General features: G+C 40.2%; 1 protein-coding gene across 4 annotated transcripts in view; it reads left to right on the top strand.

Annotated features, from left to right (window-relative positions):
• LOC135710267 (uncharacterized) overlaps positions 1-10295 on the top strand; it is a 41424-nt gene extending 31129 nt beyond the window's left edge. For 2 of the 4 annotated variants that reach the window (XM_065232893.1, XM_065232821.1), the window contains exons 5-8: positions 5611-5885; positions 5949-9307; positions 9385-9500; positions 9560-10294. In XM_065232893.1, the coding sequence (XP_065088965.1) occupies positions 5611-5885; positions 5949-9260 (3587 nt within the window). In that variant the 3' untranslated portion in view covers positions 9261-9307; positions 9385-9500; positions 9560-10294. Of the gene's footprint in view, positions 1-5610; positions 5886-5948; positions 9308-9384; positions 9501-9559 lie in introns of all 4 variants that reach the window. The other 2 variants (XM_065233049.1, XM_065232975.1) reach the window with 2 other exon arrangements.
• Positions 10296-17934: the final 7639 nt, after the last annotated feature.

The following is a 17934-nucleotide window of genomic DNA, read 5'->3' as shown; positions in this document are numbered from 1 at the left end:
ATAGGAAAATCCACGAACCCCTCATTTTATCTGTCAAACTTTCAAAGCAAATCAAAACAAACATAGTATAGTACTAGAATTCAGACTAGAATAGGGTACGTTAACGATTTGCCTGGGACCAATAGGCTAGTCAAGTAGTGAGCCAATTTAAAATCGTTAGTTTCCATCGGTTGGTAATAGTAAAAAGTAACAAATCAGATAATCGTAAGACTCGTCCGGTCATTGTGATCAAACCGCAAGAGGCCAAACAAACCTTGCAAAGATACTCGTAAGTTATTGAAAACTCAGTTGGATCCAAAAACAAAACACACAGAATCAGTAACTTTAGGAATGGTAAAGATGGCTCCATTGATGAAGTAATGAAATTGGGTTGTTAGCGGAATGCTTTAATAAAACAGCAAAAAAAGGTTATTTAAACTAAAGTGGGAATGACACTGATGAAGACTGCACATTGTAGTCGAAATACGTATCTGTCATGGATACCAAAATTAATTAAGTGGAATTAAATGGAAGATAACCTTTTTATGGCTCCATTATTTTTGAGTGCACGCTATTTCAAAACTACCCAAATTTGGGTAGAATCCACCCAGATCCGTCAAAACTGAACCTACCCAAAAATCGGTAAACTGTGTTGGAAGTAACAAGTTGACAAATGAACAACGTCGATCGGATTCATATCAATGTGGTTTCCCCATTTTTGGGTAGGTTCAATTTTGACAGATCTGGGTGGATTCTACCCAAATTTGGGTAGTTTTAAAATAGCGTGTGTGCAACAGCAGCAAATGTAAGTGATGTGAAAAATGGTATTGAAAGCAATCTGGGTGAAAACTATAGTGCTGTTGTTCCCACTTCGGTGCCAAGATTGAAAAAAGTGGGCATGAGCGATCAGTTTTCCTCCGATGTCTTCATTGACTATTTAAAAAGTCAAAATGAAGACATCGCTATAAATAATGTAAAAGTAGTGAACATGTTTGAAAATCCACGCTTCACTTATAATAAGTTTAGTGTTGTAATTGAAGTCGATGTCGATACGTATAAATGTTTGTTATGTGCGAAAAAAGTAAATGTAGGGTTTGATCGGTGCTCGATAGTTCCCGCGATTAATGTGTTGAGAATTTGGACACAAGAGTATGGATTGCAAAAATTGTGAGAAATGCTCTAGGTGCAGCCAACAACACAAAACGTCGGAGTGTACGTCAACTGTATTGAAATGTGTTAATTGTTTGAAAATAAATAGAGAACGTAAAATGAACTTGGATGCCAACCATGCCGCATTTAGCTCTGCATGTTTGCTCTACAAAAGACTTTTTGTACAGAAGAAAAGCAGCTTGCGTTTTAATAAATAGCAGCCAAGCTCTAGGTATGTGAATCAATTCAATTTTTTTGTATTTGAATATTGCGTCCACTTTAAGTTTTATTAGCTGAAACTCATATAGTAGAACATGAAGCTTTTAATCAATATAGTATTCCGGGATATATTTGCTGCTTGTTTATCATATTCTAGACAAACTGGCGGTGTTGCTATTTATGTCAAAGAATCAGTTCAATTCGACCTTCGTATCAATGAAGTTATCGATGGTTCTAGTGACCAGCGTTTTGTTGAAGTTTTAGAGAACTGGCTCGAGATATTCCTTGATTCTAGTAATTTAAATATATTGGCTGGTGATTTTAATATTAATTGGTGTGACAATCATAATTCGAATCATTTGAAACGTTTAGCTGATTTTTTTTAATTTAAAACAAATAGTAGATGAAAATACGCGTATTTACAGGCACAGTAAAACTTTAATTGACCACGTTTATTCCTATTTTGATTCCATTTGTTCAGTTACGGATACTGATTTGAAAATAACCGATCATGTTACCTTAGTGATTAATGTATTAGATAATATCAATAACAACGATGAATTGAGGAAATATTCGAAACAGGCTGTTTCGAATCTTGTTGAGAGGAGTGTGGATTTTCCATTCGCAGCCGGTAATTTAGATGAATCCACAGCTGTTCTTAATAACGCTTTGAAAACGTGTACCAATCAACTAGTTGAGCAAAAGTTTGTTTCTTTGGAAAACTCGAACAGCTGGTATAATTTGGATCTTTTGCGTCTTATACCCCGGACAGACTATGGCTTATATCATGTAATATAGGCTGTTTTGCAATGAGCACTCATACATAGGATTTCCAGTGAAAACTAGATGTATGAGTGCTCATTGCAAGAAAGCCTATATTACATGATATAAGCCATTTTTTTCCTATGTTCGGGACCTAACACTACTGCGACCAGTAAATTGATCTATTGTAGTATATCCCGTGTCCTTAGTTTAGTGCATGTCGTATTACTCCATCACTATTGAGAAATGATGAAGTATTCGATTTTTTTACAGTTGCCACTCTTGCATTTATCGCAAGGATCCGACTCTAATTGAAAGGTCCCGCTATTTATACCCTTCGGAGTGTTGAAACACCCTCCAAAGGCGCGCCCCTTTGTCAGTCAAAATTGGATTCCTTAGCAACAAAATTAAGGTATGACACCGATAATGACCATGCATCAGAACCCTAGCCTTAACCACTTCAAACTAGGGAACAACGAAGAGAAGATTAGGAATCACATAGATGAAGACAACTAACTCATTTTTTTTTGCCTTGTTTCAAGATCATCCTCGGTAGACAAAGCCGAGTCTTGTCACTATCAACAAGGCATAAAAAGTATCAAGGACTAAGATGTGTTCCTTGGATTACTGAAAAATCCTGTTCCCCTAGTTTGAAGTAGTCAGGACTAGGAATCGGTGTTTTCATCCCGTAACGTACCACGAAAAGGTGATCTACCCACGTTACGGGGTGATATAAGCCATAGACGGAAAAGGGACAAATGGTACAAAAAGTTTTGTAGATCAAATAATAACAATCATTGGAATAGGTACAGAATCGCGCGTAATAAGTATTCATAATCGATAAAGAAAACTCGTTGTGAATATGTGCAAAGGATGATTTATCAGCATCAAAACAACAGCAAAGAGTTATGGAAAATTTTGAAATCTTTATTAAAACCTAGTAATTGCAAACCGCGGTCCATAACTTTTAATGACACATTAGAACAGTCAGAACAAGTAATTGCATCTAAGTTTAATTATTATTTTGTCGAAAGTGTTTCATTGATTAATCAATCCATTGAATTGGTCGATGAACCTGCCGAAATAAAACAGCCAGTTAATAGTAGTTGTAGATTTAAAGGTTTCACCCTATTACATTAGATGAACTTAGAGTAATTTGCTTTTCATTAGGAAAATCGGCTGGAGTAGATAATGTTAATGCTAGAATTATTAATAAATCATTGCAGAATGGACATGTGCCACAAATTTGGAAGGAAAAAGTTGCTGGAACGATTAAAGCCGAAGAGTTTCGTCCTATCAACATGTTGCACACAGTAGAGAAAATCTTAGAACTTGTTGTTAAAGGCCAGCTGTTGGAGTATTTGAATAGCAACTCATTGTTGATACTAGAACAATCAGGATATCGGGAAGGTCATTCTTGTGAAACTGCGTTGAATTTGGTGTTAGCAAAGTGGAAAGACAACTTGGAGCGTAAAGATACGACTGTTGCTGATTTTTTTTAAATGGTTTGAAAGCTATTTATCTGACAGAACTCAACGGACTGTTATTAATGATTCTGTTTCTAGTCCCGTGGGGAATAACCTTGGAGTGTCCCAGGGAAGTGTATTAGTGCCCCTTTTATTTATTATGTATATTAATGACTTGCGACGTGTTTTACGGTTTTGCGACATTAATCTTTTTGTAGATGATACTGTGTTATTCATTGCAGCTAAGGATTTAGAAGTTGCCGCCTCACACTTTAATGAAGAAGTAGATGTTGAAGTGTAAGCAGTTAAAATTGACTACAAGTAAAACAAAATTTATGGTAATTTCGTGGAATCGATTAAATGAGAACGTCTCTGTTGTAATTTATGATGAGACTATTGATCGCGTTCGGGAAATTAAATATCTTGGCGTGATTATTGATGCCAAACTTAAGTTCACATTGACAATGTTATCAAGAAAATTTGTCGATTGAAAAAGGAATTAACTATTGCCAGTAAAATACAGCATACAAATCAATCATCTCTCCTCATCTAGACTTTTGCCCATCGATTTTATTTCTGTCCAATGAAACACAAATATCGAGATTACAACGCTTGCAGATTGAAATACACTTAGGTCTTTTTTTACACGGGGGATATGTACACAGCAAAAAAATAATTTTGATATCACATCAAAGTGGATGCACTACAATCATGTCGAAAATTTCATGTAATTTTTATGACCACATAAATAAACAAATGCAGTAAAAGCAGCGTAATGTCAGTTCATGCATTGTATTAATGATAATTTTGTCCTTTTTAGTAAGTAATATTACACCATATTTTCGACATGATTGTAGTGCATCCACTTTGACGTGATATCAAAATTATTTTTTTGCTGTGTACCGTGTTAAAAAACCTACGAGATTTTGATTTTTCACATGCTTAAATGTTTTAAAAAAATCGCATTTTTATGCAATTTGTAATTATAGCATGCTATGGTCCATATAGACATATTTTAAAAATTTCTGTATTTACACCAAAAATTGTCATTTTTGTTTAAGTATGCTATTCGATTACCTATAGCTTGAAACGGATAATGTGATTGGAATCAAGTCGATAGGTTGTATCGTTGTCGAGAAATTGCTAAAAACGTACCATGTAAACCGCGAAAAACCGTGTAAAAAAAGGCTTTAGTGTAATGCGTTTGATTTTGCGATGTAATGTAATGCAATGATGTAATTCCTCAACTTTGATGCTGGACGCTTTACAACGTGCAAAAACATTAGCAGAATTTAAGAGACATTGCATTTCACACGTTAAAACTGTCTATTTAACGGTTGTCCACTGATTTGTTTTTTATGAATTGACAAATTATGTATCTTGACGAAGTTATCTATAACGGATTATTTTATATGGATAGCTGTCATAACAACTTTAAATAATCATTGTAGCACTGCAAAAACTTATTTGTTCGGCATGATGGTGATAATGGATTTTTGATATTTGAATTAATAGTAGTAGTAAAATATTTTTTTGAGTAGTCTACAAAAGTTTGAGCCTCGCGCGCGTATTACGGATATAGAGGACTGAATTTAAACTTTGATTAAAAAAAATGCAATTTTGAAGCTTATTTGGAAGATACCTCGAGTTAGTAGTAAAGTTTTCTCGCGCAACGCGTTTAACGATTTTATTGAATGTTATCGTTTTCGCGAACTACTCGCTGAAGCGCTGGTATCTGATCACTTTGACGTTTCTTTATATTCAGTTTTTCTTGCATGCAACATTATTTGCGAATCAGCGAACAAGCTTGTTTTCCGCGAGAAACCCGCGAGATGTCGTTACTGAAATCCTATGTTTGGCGGTACTATGTTTTGAAGATACTTTTATTCAAAGAGTTACGTATGTTTGTCTGTGGATGTTCCATGAGTTATGTCTGTTTAATTAAGAAATTAAGCTGCAAGCAGTTGGAAATGCCCTGAATGCCGCATTTTTTTTAAATTGTATTAACCGTTTCTTGATTCTACCCTATTTACAGTTTGCAACGCGGAATATTGCGTTCTTGATGCGTACATGGCTCACCTCAAGGATGACCATGCCGATGTGACCACGATTGTGTGCCAGTGCTGCAGGGAAACCGTCCAGAAGCTCAAAATTCCGCGCCATCTGCTGCAGCACAATATCGGCATATACGAATGCATCTACTGCCAGTATGGCAGCAATACGATGGAAGCGGTGCAAGCTCACGTGTGTAATCGACACCCACAGGAGCCGCTGTTCTGTTGTATTCGCTACAACAAGACGCCCGGAAAGGTATAGCGTGGATACTTTCCAAGCATTTGCAATTGTTGAACACGCGTTCTATTTTTATTGCAGGTCAAGGAAGCATCGCTTAAATCCCTCTATGAAATGAGCGTCGATGAAGATGCCTTAGTCTACTGCAGTTTCCAGCTGGAGGAACTCAACTACAAGTCACCGGATACGAAGAGCAATCATGATATAAATTTCACTGCTAAGCCGGGAGTGATTCCGTTGCAACTTCCACCAATCCGCATCGGTGACACCAACATTTTCCTAAGTGCTCAGATTCCATCGTCATCGTCATCTACGGAAACGTCCAACCAATCGGTTTTCGTTACTGCCAAAACAGCTGAGATCATCAAGATGCCGATGATATCGTCGGTTTCCGGTGGTGTTTCGCTGTCAGGAACCTCAACAGTACCGATCATCACCGCCGTTCAGGGAAATTATCAAGGACCAACATCGACGGGTTCATCACCGTCACTGGTTATGCCGGTGATATCACATGTGGTTGGAGGTGCCAACGTATCGAATTTGCCCATCATTACCAGGGTTGAAGGTGGTGTCTCTGACGTTGCGAGATTGAAACCAGCTTCCTCCTTGGTAGGTACCAAAATCATAATTTCACCGAACAAGGGGGGATCTGGCATCCCTATCATTACTAACGTCTGTAGTATTGGTCCTTCGAATCATCAGGTCCAAACTCCAAGAGAGGACGATGCCATCATGCTGGAGGCAGAACGAATTGCTATGGAGATGATCAAAGATACTGGTCTACCGAAAAGTATCATCTACAAGTGTATCTTCAAAGGTTGTAATTCGGTACTGCCGGATGGGACCGGAATGCGAAAACATTTGACCTTCTCCCATTTGCCAGCTGGTTCTTACGTTTGTAGCCACTGCAAAAGCAAGCCTTCGTTCCAGAATGTCATGTCTTTTACCCAGCATCTAAAGACACACGAAGCTCAACGAATTTTCTGTTTCATGTGCGATTACAAGGGTTCATTCCCACCGGAGGTGATCAAACATGTGAAGGATGTTCACAAAACTAGTAAGCCTACCATCCTGTTCCTAAACCCAAAGAAAAATGACCCGAACAACGATATTATATTATTTGCACCGGGAATTCCGACGGACGCCGAGAGAAAAGCTTACTACAGAAAGTTAATCGACCTGTATAACCATAAGCTGCAAGCGGCGCTGATTCATCTGAAGACCCATTTCGCTCCGGAAGAATGCGAAAGCCTCCCAAAACAGGCAATATTCAGTCAAACGGTATTCTGCAGTAAGTGCCAGTACAGTACCAAAGTTAGACTGAACATGTATCGGCATTTGAAGGGTCACTTGAACGATATGCCTGTTTCGAACATGGATCCCAAAAATCCAGTACCTTGCTGGGGGCAAGGAGAAAAGCATTTTGATCGAATGAGAAACCCCGCTGCCAGTTCGCAAGAGGACGACGATCTGATCCAATCGTTATGCTTCGTACAGGAGAACAAGCGGTTCATCTGTGGGGCACCGGATTGTCGTTATTTGACGATCAATGAAGAAATGTTGAAGAACCATCTGAGCACCTTGCACATGGATGTCAAAGAATACAAGTGTCCTCACTGTCCAGCGGTGCACATCTTTTCCGGTCAACTGAATGTGGGCAAAGTTTTGGAACATTTGAAACTGCACGATAAGGAGCTATACCGCTGTAGCAAATGTAGCATTTTCATGAACAAAAAGAAAGAATTGGAGCAACATGTAGACGAAAAACACACAGCGCAAAACGCAGCTATCTACGTGATCCGAGATGGGAGCACTGCCGGCAGTGCTTCATCAGCTGGCATAGCCGAAGATGGTGTAGTGTTCAAATGGAAGTGCGACGTTTGCAAGTTCAAGAGTCCAGCGATAGCCGAAATGCGGTTGCACATGCAGGAGACTCACAACATTACCGCCAAATATCGTTGCTCGAGATGTCTGTACAGTTGTTCGAATAAGTCGCTTTTCACCATTCATTTCGAAAAACAACATCCTGGATGTGAGATTGTCATCATATCGCTGTATAAAGCCATCGAAGGTGACGATAGTCGAGCGGACACAACACCCCTGTGGCGAAGAGAAACAAGCAAAACTCGAAGCATCAGAGGAATTCTGGTGGAAGACGAAAACGAGGATGAAGATGAACCGAACTCTACAGATGTGGCGACAATATCGGGGGAGCCTCAACCTGGACCAAGTGGACTTAACATCACCAGAAAGCGCAAAAGTACTGAAAACGATGAATCAGAAGTTTTGGCGAAACGGGCCAAAGAAGAAGATTCGGCAGTGCGGGCATTCAAATGTGGCTTCAAAGGGTGCAACTATGTAAATGATTTTGGAGCTGGGATTGTGAGCCATTTCCGAACGGCACATCCTTACGAAAAACCATCTGTACTGAGAAATGCCCTAGCCAATCCGGAGCAGTCCCGGTTCGACTATTTCATGAAGTATGCTTGCTTCTATTGTGTAAAAAAAGCGGACACGATCCAAGATTTGGTTATGCATTGGCGACAGATACACAAAATGGCAGGCCGGCGCAGTCAAGATAAGCCTTTCCTTTTCCGTGCATCAAAGATCATTTTGTGCTTCTATTGTCGTAAAGGAGCTGTGATGCCTGAAATGAAATCACATTTCACCTCTTACCATCCGGGAAATCAGCCAATCTATCTCGATTTTCGCAATCCGAAACGTTGTGCTGAATGTGATTTCATGATGGGAGCGGATAAGCAGGAAATGGCCCAACATTTCGCTAAGGAGCATAAGATCGAGAACGAATACGCTAACGGTTGGATTGATTTTCTCACCGACGATGTCGTGGAAAAAATTCTTCAGCTGAACAGTGTAGTCTACCGTTGTGAAAAATGTGACTTTTCCAGCGACAACAAGACAGATTTTACCATCCATTATGCAACCAAGCATCCCGGCCTTCGAGTGGAGTTCAACGAGTACGAAATGGAAAAGACAATAACCTACTATTGCGTGTTCAGCAACTGCAAATCTAGCTGGAACTCCCCAGAGGACCTGGCTCAACACATCCAATATCACATCCCACTGTTCAAATGTATGTGCGATACGGTACAGTGTTCGGCCCAGTTCCGGTCATTCGTCATGCTTCTGGAGCATTTCAATTCAACGCACCCTCAGCACAGCCTTCAATATGCGTTGAAATCGCCGGAGGAGTACAAGGCGGTCCTACGGTCGATAAACATCCAATTCTGGAACGGATTTATGATGACGTTGGATGATGCACGACGTGCTGGAAATCGGTATGGCAGCCACGACTACTTTTTCAAATACATTGATGAGCTCTGCGCCAAATCAGTGGCTGCAGCTATACCAACGCCATCTCTCTCAAACTAAATCTGTTACTATCAAGCAAAGAGGTACCAAATAAAAAAACGCAACAGGTACATTTTTCAAGTTCTGTAAATATATGTTCATATGTCATTCTATGTGTATTTGTTTTTCTTTTCTCTTTCAATAGGTACCGCTTACAAATAGTAGATATAAGAATGCAACAAAGAAATGCATAGAGAACGAATGATATCACCATCCTTGTGGAACGCTTTGTTCCCATACTGATGTTTAGCAACTATTGAGGTAACTAGTACGCATCTACGGGTTGTACATGTTTATTTAGATTCGACATTTTCTTTCAGCTATGCACTGTTTGATCTTTTGGCCTATGTCTTATTTTTATGTGGTAAATTGGAATCCAACTTAGTAAATAACTGGAGCATCATATATTATCCATACTCCCCAAATTAATTACAAAATATTGCATCACAAGGGAATCTTAAGGTCTATTTATGGTTCTTTACTGTTCAACCGTTACAAAATATCTTCCTGTATTTTTCTTGAAAATAAACAAATTGTTTTACTGGATATAGGGGAAATTGATGTAATGTCGGCCTAAATGCCCCTAATTTAGGCCCATACATAAAGTCAGCAATCGACTGAAGTTTCAATAGCGACCAAAAATATCCATTAGTACCGTCCCAATGACGCGTTTATCTAGATAAAATTGACAAATAGCATTTATTTAGCAATATGGGCCCAATCTTAGATCCATAGGCCAACATTAGAACCATTTCCCCTACGTAAGTAATTTTCATTCTTCATTTAGACAACAAAAGTCCGATGAAGAGAATAATAAATAAATAAATTGGTGTATAATAGTGCTGAATATGACGAATTGAAGGCGAGGGCAATTGAAAACGATTCATGGAACAGGTGTTGACAGCCATCAATCTTGGTGAACGCGTACTTTATCCGTATATTGCACCCAGTCGAGTTCGAAATTATGAATTCATTGAAACTAACTGTCAGTCAGATTGCACAGGTTTCTTGGTCGACATTGGATTGGATGTGCCGATACTACCTACTAATCAGAGAAAAAAAAATCAAAAAAGTCGCCAGTTTTGTTCCTACTGAATGCTGCAAATAGCACTAATATCAAAACTTTCGACGCACGTTTCCTGTACGTGGATCTTGGATTCCTCAGAAGATCTTCCTGGAATTTCATCATCGCAGACGTTAGTAGAGTCATTATCGGAGCAGACTTGCTGTCTTATCCGGAGTTCAATCACCGTACTGCCGTATCAGTACAGATGGTACAACGAAACTCAAAACCTGGATGGTAAATTCACCTCTTCACGGTATTACACCAATCTGTTACGATCATCCGTTCCGGTTCTTACTTGAGGAGTTCAATATTATAATCTATTATAACGAGGCCTATTGTGCGCCGCGAGTAATGTGAGGTGACTCTCCGCGTCGACCCCTTGGCGCCCAACCGATCCTACGAAAAGGAAAATTAGTTTGGTGTTCTCGGGTTCCAGTTCCCGGTTCAAGTTCTACTCTCGATCTTTCGCTATGTACATTTGTCCTTCTAGCCGGATGAGATGGAACCACACGACGAGAATAAGCGAAAGCGAAATATGAGTTGTCCGTTGCCGAAAGCCTAAACACTCGGAATCCCACCTACGAGGGGATGCAGGAACGGAAGAATAATCTCACGGAATTTGCTAGTAATTTCGAAACCATTCAAATAGAGATTGAAGAGAACACTAGTCACTTGGAAGATGTAGCATCGGTATTCAATTACCGGCTGCAGTTCAACGAAGTCTATTTCAAGCCGAAGGGCATATACTCAGCGGATGTCCACCTACAGCGCCGGAACAGGAGAATCGACAAACGACTTGTGAGATGCGATCAGGGAGACGCAGCAAACAATGATCATGCATCACATGAAGAACAGTGCAGCACCTGTTGCGAGACAGGTGTCGAATCCGGACCATCCGCTGAACGTGAAACTTCCGCAGCTCAACATTCCATTGTACAAAGGAGAACAGAAGAACTAGCATTCCTTCAAGGTTTGTTCGTGAGCACAATCCACAGCAGAAAGGACCTGAAGGATTCGCTGAAGATGCAGTACTTGCTATCATATCTGGACGGCGAGGCGAAGAAAATGGTCAGTTCATTCCCCATCAGTGATGCCAATTATAGGGAAGCTTGAGAGACACTTTTTTTTTTGTAAATACTTTATTTGTACAGGCTCAATCGAATAAACTTTACAGAGCCGAGTTATCCTTTGTGTTATACATTATTACTGTCTTATATTTTAAGTTAAAGGAACTGGACCGAGTACTCGAGGTTAGTGGAGATTTACAATTTTTTGGATGGGAAAAGGGAAGAAGGAGGTTTGAAATGTGGTTTACGATACAACTATTTGATTAATCCTAAAGCATGAAATTATTTCTATTCATCTTGAAAACAAACATTGAAAAAAAAATCCCCACGTACAAAATACAAACTAAACACAAGGTTAATCAAAATTACAATCTAACGTTAATATCCTTAAAGTAAACATATATGAGTTTCATAAACTCCAGATCGCGTCTAGCCAAAATATCCCGAACTGGAACATTAGGTTGTCTACCTCGAGCCCGAAGGGAATCATAAAAATGTGATCTGACCCCACGATATTCCGCACAAGACCAAAGGATGTGATCAGCGTCTTGGTAACCTTGTTCACATTCACAGAGATTGCTGTCTCCCTACCCCACACGGAACAAGTGAGCGTTTAGACAATAGTGATTGGACATGAGACGAGACATCACGCGTATGAAGTCTCGACCCAAGTCCAACCCTTTGAACCATGCAAACTTCGACACCTTAGGGATAATTGAATGTAGCCATCGTCCCAAGCTCCCTTCACTCCATTGATGTTGCTAGCTAACGAGCGACTGCTGACGATAAATAGAGAAAAATTCACTATAGGCGATTTGTCGATCATAAATGTCGCCTTCCATAGCGCCCACCAAGTGAATCCGCCTTCTCATTGCCCAAAATTGAGCAATGCGAAGGGACCCACGCGAAGGTGATGATGAAAGAGCGCACGGATAAAGTACTAAGCAGTTCTCGTATTTTCAAGAGAAAATACGAGAAGTGCTTTACCGGCCTAATGGAACGGATAGCCTCGACAGAACTGAGACTATCCGTAAAAATAAAGTAGTGGTCTGGAATAAGTGAAGCAATAGTTTCCAAAGTGTAGTGAATTGCTGCCAGTTCAGCCACATACACAGAACAAGGAGCTTCAAGTTTTCGAGAGGCGCTATGAAATTCATTAAATACACCAAAACCAGCGGACTCCTCTATTAGAGATCCATCTGTGAAAAACGTTCTTGCAGAATCAACATGGCCAAACTTTGCAGCGAAAATTGACGGAGCAATCATGGAACGATGATGCTCTGGGATTCCGCGAATCTCATGCGTCATGGATAAATCAAAATGAACAGAATTGCCGAAGTCGGAGAAGCATACACGATTGGGAATATTTCTTGAACGGCTGACATCCTGTGTTAAATATAAGTAGTACAAAGTCATAAAACGTGTTTGAGGATTTAGCTCCAGAAGCTTCTCAAAGTTTTCGATCACTAGTGGGTTCATTACTTCGCAACGGGTGAGGAGCCTCAGAGATAACTCTGAAAAACGGACGGATAGTGGCAACATGCCCGCCAGCACTTCGAGACTCATAGTATGAGTCGAGTGCATGCATCCTAACGCGATACGAAGACAACGATACTGGATCCGTTCCAGCTTGATGATGTGGGTTTTAGCTGCCGACTGAAAACAAAAACTACCATATTCTAGAACCGATAAAATCGTTGTCCGGTACAACGTCAGAAGATCTTGTGGATGGGCTCCCCACCACGTTCCGGTAATTGATCGAAGGAAATTGATCCTTGGTTGGCATTTTCGTCTCAGATACTCAATGTGGGATCTCCAGGTGCATTTGGAATCGAACCAGACCCCGAGATATTTGAAAGACATGGAATGAGTGATCGGTTTACCCAAAAGTTGAAGCTTCGGTTGTGCTGGGCTATGCTTCCTAGAAAAAACGACCAACTCAGTTTTCTCCGTGGAGAATTCGATACCTAGCTGAATAGCCCAAGTCGAGGGAGGCGAATCTATCTAAGATGCAGGAAATTTATTGCTTTGCTGTTGTGAGATGCACTCGCGATTAATAGATAGAAACACGATTGATCGTGATTTTGAAGATTTCCTGCAAAAAGGTGGAGAGCGATGCGAGTAGATGGGTTTGGATGTGAGAGATGAAAAAAGATTTTTCGTAGATTGATTCGCTAGTGTGAGATTTTTCGACCATTTAAAATCAAGATTTAGATGTGTCGCACCCCTCGGCCCAAGTAGACAAACTGTCCAAGGTATCCTGTAAGGGTACCTGCAGGTCAACCTCTTTTGGTCCTGTGATAGACACTACGTCGTCATCTGCAAGTTGTCTCAACGTGCAATTGTCACTAAGACAGACATCAATTTCTTTAACGTAGAAATTGTACAAAAGGGGGCTTAAACATGAGCCTTGGGGGAGACCCATGTAGCTAAATCGAAAAGCTGTAAAGTTTCCATGAGAAAAGCTCATATGTTTTTCTGACAGCAAATTGTACAAAAAATTATTCATTAATGGAGACAATTCACAAACGTGGAGTTTCTCTGAAAGAACTTCAACGGATACTGAATCAAAAGCCCCCTTGATATCCAAGAACACAGAAGCCATTTGCTCTTTCTTACCAAAAGCCAACTGAATTTCCGAGGAAAGCAACGCGAGACAGTCGTTCGTTCCCTTACCCCTACGGAAACCAAATTGAGTATCTGAAAGAAGGTGGTTCGTCTCAACCCATTTGTCGAGGCGAAAAAGGATCATTTTCTCCATCAATTTCCGAATACACGACAGCATCGCGATGGCCGATACGAATTGTGATCCGACGCGGGTTTATCAGGCTTTTTAATGGCTATCACCCTCACTCGTCTCCAATCGTCGGGAACAATATTGAGCTCCAAAAACTGATTGTACAAGTTCAACATGCGCCTCTTGGCGACGTCTGGGAGGTTTTTCAGCAAGTTGAACTTGATTCTATCAGATCCCGGGGCAGAATTGCCACACGAAAGGAGAGCGAGAGAAAGTTCGACCATTGAAAAAGGCTGACTGATTTCGTCTACCGAATTCGCGGTTTCGCGAGGAATCAACTGCGACGGCACGGAATCCGGACACACTTTTCGCGCGAATTTAAGAATCCATTGATCCGAGCATTCCTCGCTTTCGTTGTTAGTAGACCGGTTACGCATTCTTCGTGCCGTACTCCAAAGCGTATTCATAGACTTTTCGCGCGACAATCCGTCTACAAACTGCCGCCAGTATCCCCGTTTTTTGGCTTTGACGAGGCTCTTGAGTTCGCGTTCAAGAGATGTGTATGCGTCGAAATGCTCACGTGTTCCGCGTTCCCGAAAAAGTTTAAATGCGTCGGACTTTTTACGGTAAACCTCCGTGCATTGTTGATCCCACCAGAGCGATGGTGTTTTCTTACGAATTGACGATCGCGGCACCGGTCGTGTTTGAGCTTGAAGTGTGCTGTCGACGATGAGATTAGAGAGGAAGTTATATTCCTCCAACGGCGGAAGCTCTTCCACTGACGATACTGTATCGCCTATCGCGGATTGGAACTTAGTCCAATCGATGTGACGGGTTAGATCATACGCGACGTTAACGGATTCTGACGAGTTGAACCCACTGGTAATCGAAATTTTGATCGGCAGAAAAGTGCTCAACTTTTTGGCTCAGCTCTGGTGCTCTCTTCGGTCCCAAACTAATCGATGCACCCCTCGAAAAATAGGAAAATCGACGAAGTCCTCATTTTATCTGTCAAAATGAAAACAAAAATCTTTCAGTGTATTAAAAAAAGTGAGAACGAGAGTGAAATAATTGGCTTTGACGGCGACTCTGTAGCTCTTTACTCCTATGAGAAAATCCATAAGCAAACGTCAGACTGTGCGTGAAACATGGCGGACTTTGTACTATCCTTTCACTCCACCGAAAATTCCTATAAGAAACTGTCTATATTTGCTGAAAGAGCAAATTTTTCGACGGTTCCGTCAACGCCAATCCTCCAGCTGGGGTATTCTGGAACGCCACTTCGTGTCGGATTTTACATTATACACAGTTAGAAAAAAGTACCCAAAATTAAGTTCTTTTCACTCATCTCGGCACTATAGTGCAGGAACCCAAAAGTAGGTAAAGCGGGTCAAAGTAATTTTCATTTACTTGTGTGCAGTTCGTATGGAATTTTCCACTGGCTTTTTAACCAAAAGTAAGTTAGTTGTACCCAACAGTAGGTAAATATGATTATACTCAACGTTGAGTTCCTACACTTTACTACCCCTGTTGGGTGGTTTTGCTCCTTCGTTTTTGACAACATTAGTAGGAGAAAAGGAGACAAACTAGTCAAAAGTAGAGTCGGTGTATAATGAGTCACGCCAAGAGTGAAGCCAAGTCTACCTATTGAACTGTCAAACCGGCTACCTATCGTGCAAAGTAAACAAACATTACTATGCTATGAAAGGTCCACGAAAGGTATTGCAATAAAATATAAAATACAATTGAAGAAATGATCATAAACACGCAGTGAGCATTAAATTGTCATGGGATACGTTTGGTAATGATCAGTAATGAGAATTTCTACTATTTTTTGATAAGATAATTTGACAAAATCACTGATATAATAATTTACTACAGCCGCTATTTTTTTTCTCGCTAGAAGTCATTTGAAGTTGATGTAGAAGTCCTCTGTTGCCAAGTGAAAAGAAAGGGAATGTTTCGAAAACCGTGATGCGAGTTCAACTGTTTTTCTCTTGGCGTGACTCATTATACACCGACTCTAGTCAAAAGTAGGTAAAAGTGAACTGGCCGTTGGGTACTTTTTTCTTACCGTGTAAGGCATTTTACGAGACGTTTCGAGTCAGCTGTTTTTTTTCTGTTTACCTATTTTGACGTTTATCAGCGGGCCGATTTGTTGACATACCACGACCAAAATCAAAACAAAAACATCAGACGTAAACAATAACAATCCCCCTTATTATGCGAGTCACGTGACTCTCTGTCACCGGTGAGGTGACAATTGTCACCTCGTGTGAGGTGACTCTCCATGTAAATCAAATGGAGGGTCACCTCACACGAGGTGACTATTGTCACCTCACCGGTGAGAGAGAGTCACGTGACTCGCAGAATAGGGGGGAATGCCTCCAGTGCGTTCGAGTGGCCCGCCAGGAACTGTCATCAAGACGTCACGTAAAATAGCTTATTGTAATTACTACCTAGAGAATGTGAGTGTTGAGAGTGCTGAGAGTGTGTGCGTGTGATAATAAAGGAAAAAAAGAACCTCGTTACCGCGCTTACTAGAGTTCGGTCACTTGTTGCCGAAGAATCTGAGCTTCGGGAACAAAATATGAGAGAATCATTCGATCGGGTGCAAAATTGAGAGAGGCACCGAGAATACACTGAGTGTTTGGTCGTCGTGTGGGGTTAAGTTACAAACGAAAAGATCCGAACGACATTCCCTTAACTAACAATAGTCTATCATAAACGAACTGTATCCCGAATGAGTAAACTATCCCACAAATGGTTTGGATGATACCCCGAACACGTCGTTAAGCTCTCTTTTATGGTTATCTTTATTAGGGTAGTCAAGTAGTGAACCAATTTAAAATCGTTAGTTTCCACCGGTTGGTCCTACGCTCGCCATAGTCCTCTCCAGGCGGGTTCGTATTGGTGCGATTTGCTTGTGTTAGTGAGATGATTTTTTTGTAAGCTATGAGAATTTTGTTTGTTTACTGTAAGAACTGTCAGTCGAAAATATAAATTAACCACAAAACGAAAACAAATCCTACTCATGCACGGTTAGAATCAAATACGCATTTATGAGTTAAATTTAACCCATTTTAAATAAGTGTGGCTTTACTCATTAATGAGTAAATTATTTTAACAATAATGAGTTGCTCCTAACCGTTACTACTTAATGGGTATACTAAATTATTCATTATTGAGTAGTGCAACTTTTATTGACAATGGTTTAACGTTTACCCATAAATGGATGTTTGATACTTATAGCAAAGATGAATACTCGATGAACATTTCAAATGGTCCTATCTGCTTTGATCGATTCTCTTCATCGACTTTCTCTTTCGTTAATAACTCAGCTGCAAAACCTTTCCCTGTTGTATTTGACGTTTTGGACGCTAGATAAGAACCTCCTTTATCAAACTATGTGGTAGAATTAGCGCGAAATCTGTTTGCATAGCAGTGGTTATGAAAAGAGAAAGTCGATGAAGAGAATCGATCAAAGCAGATAGGACCATTTGAAATGTTCATCGAGAATACTAAGATGAAACTGTCGGAAGAAAAACTTTCTATTTTAGTGTCCTCTTTCACGGTCCCTTTCATCCAATGAATACCCCCCGTATTCAAGGTAATTTTGTGGTTTTGCTGCCCCCTCGGTAGAGATGAAATTTTGCACTCATTTTTATCAAAACAATCACACCAAAATCAGAGATGTCCCATTTTTTAATTACTTACTTACTTTTAATTATAAACTTCACCGGTTGCTTATAGTGTACATGATCAGTATACGCTAGTGTGTGTGTGAAAAGATATTATAGTGTAGTGTTCTTAAGATCCGGCTTG

Source organism: Ochlerotatus camptorhynchus, unplaced genomic scaffold (genome assembly GCF_037179485.1).
Source record: "Ochlerotatus camptorhynchus isolate MF236.1 unplaced genomic scaffold, CSIRO-AGI_Acam_v1.1 ptg000003l, whole genome shotgun sequence".
Classification (NCBI taxonomy): Eukaryota; Metazoa; Arthropoda; class Insecta; order Diptera; family Culicidae; genus Ochlerotatus; species Ochlerotatus camptorhynchus.
The sequence above is the reverse complement of the archived record's forward strand: the minus strand, read 5'-3'. Positions and strand labels throughout refer to the sequence as shown.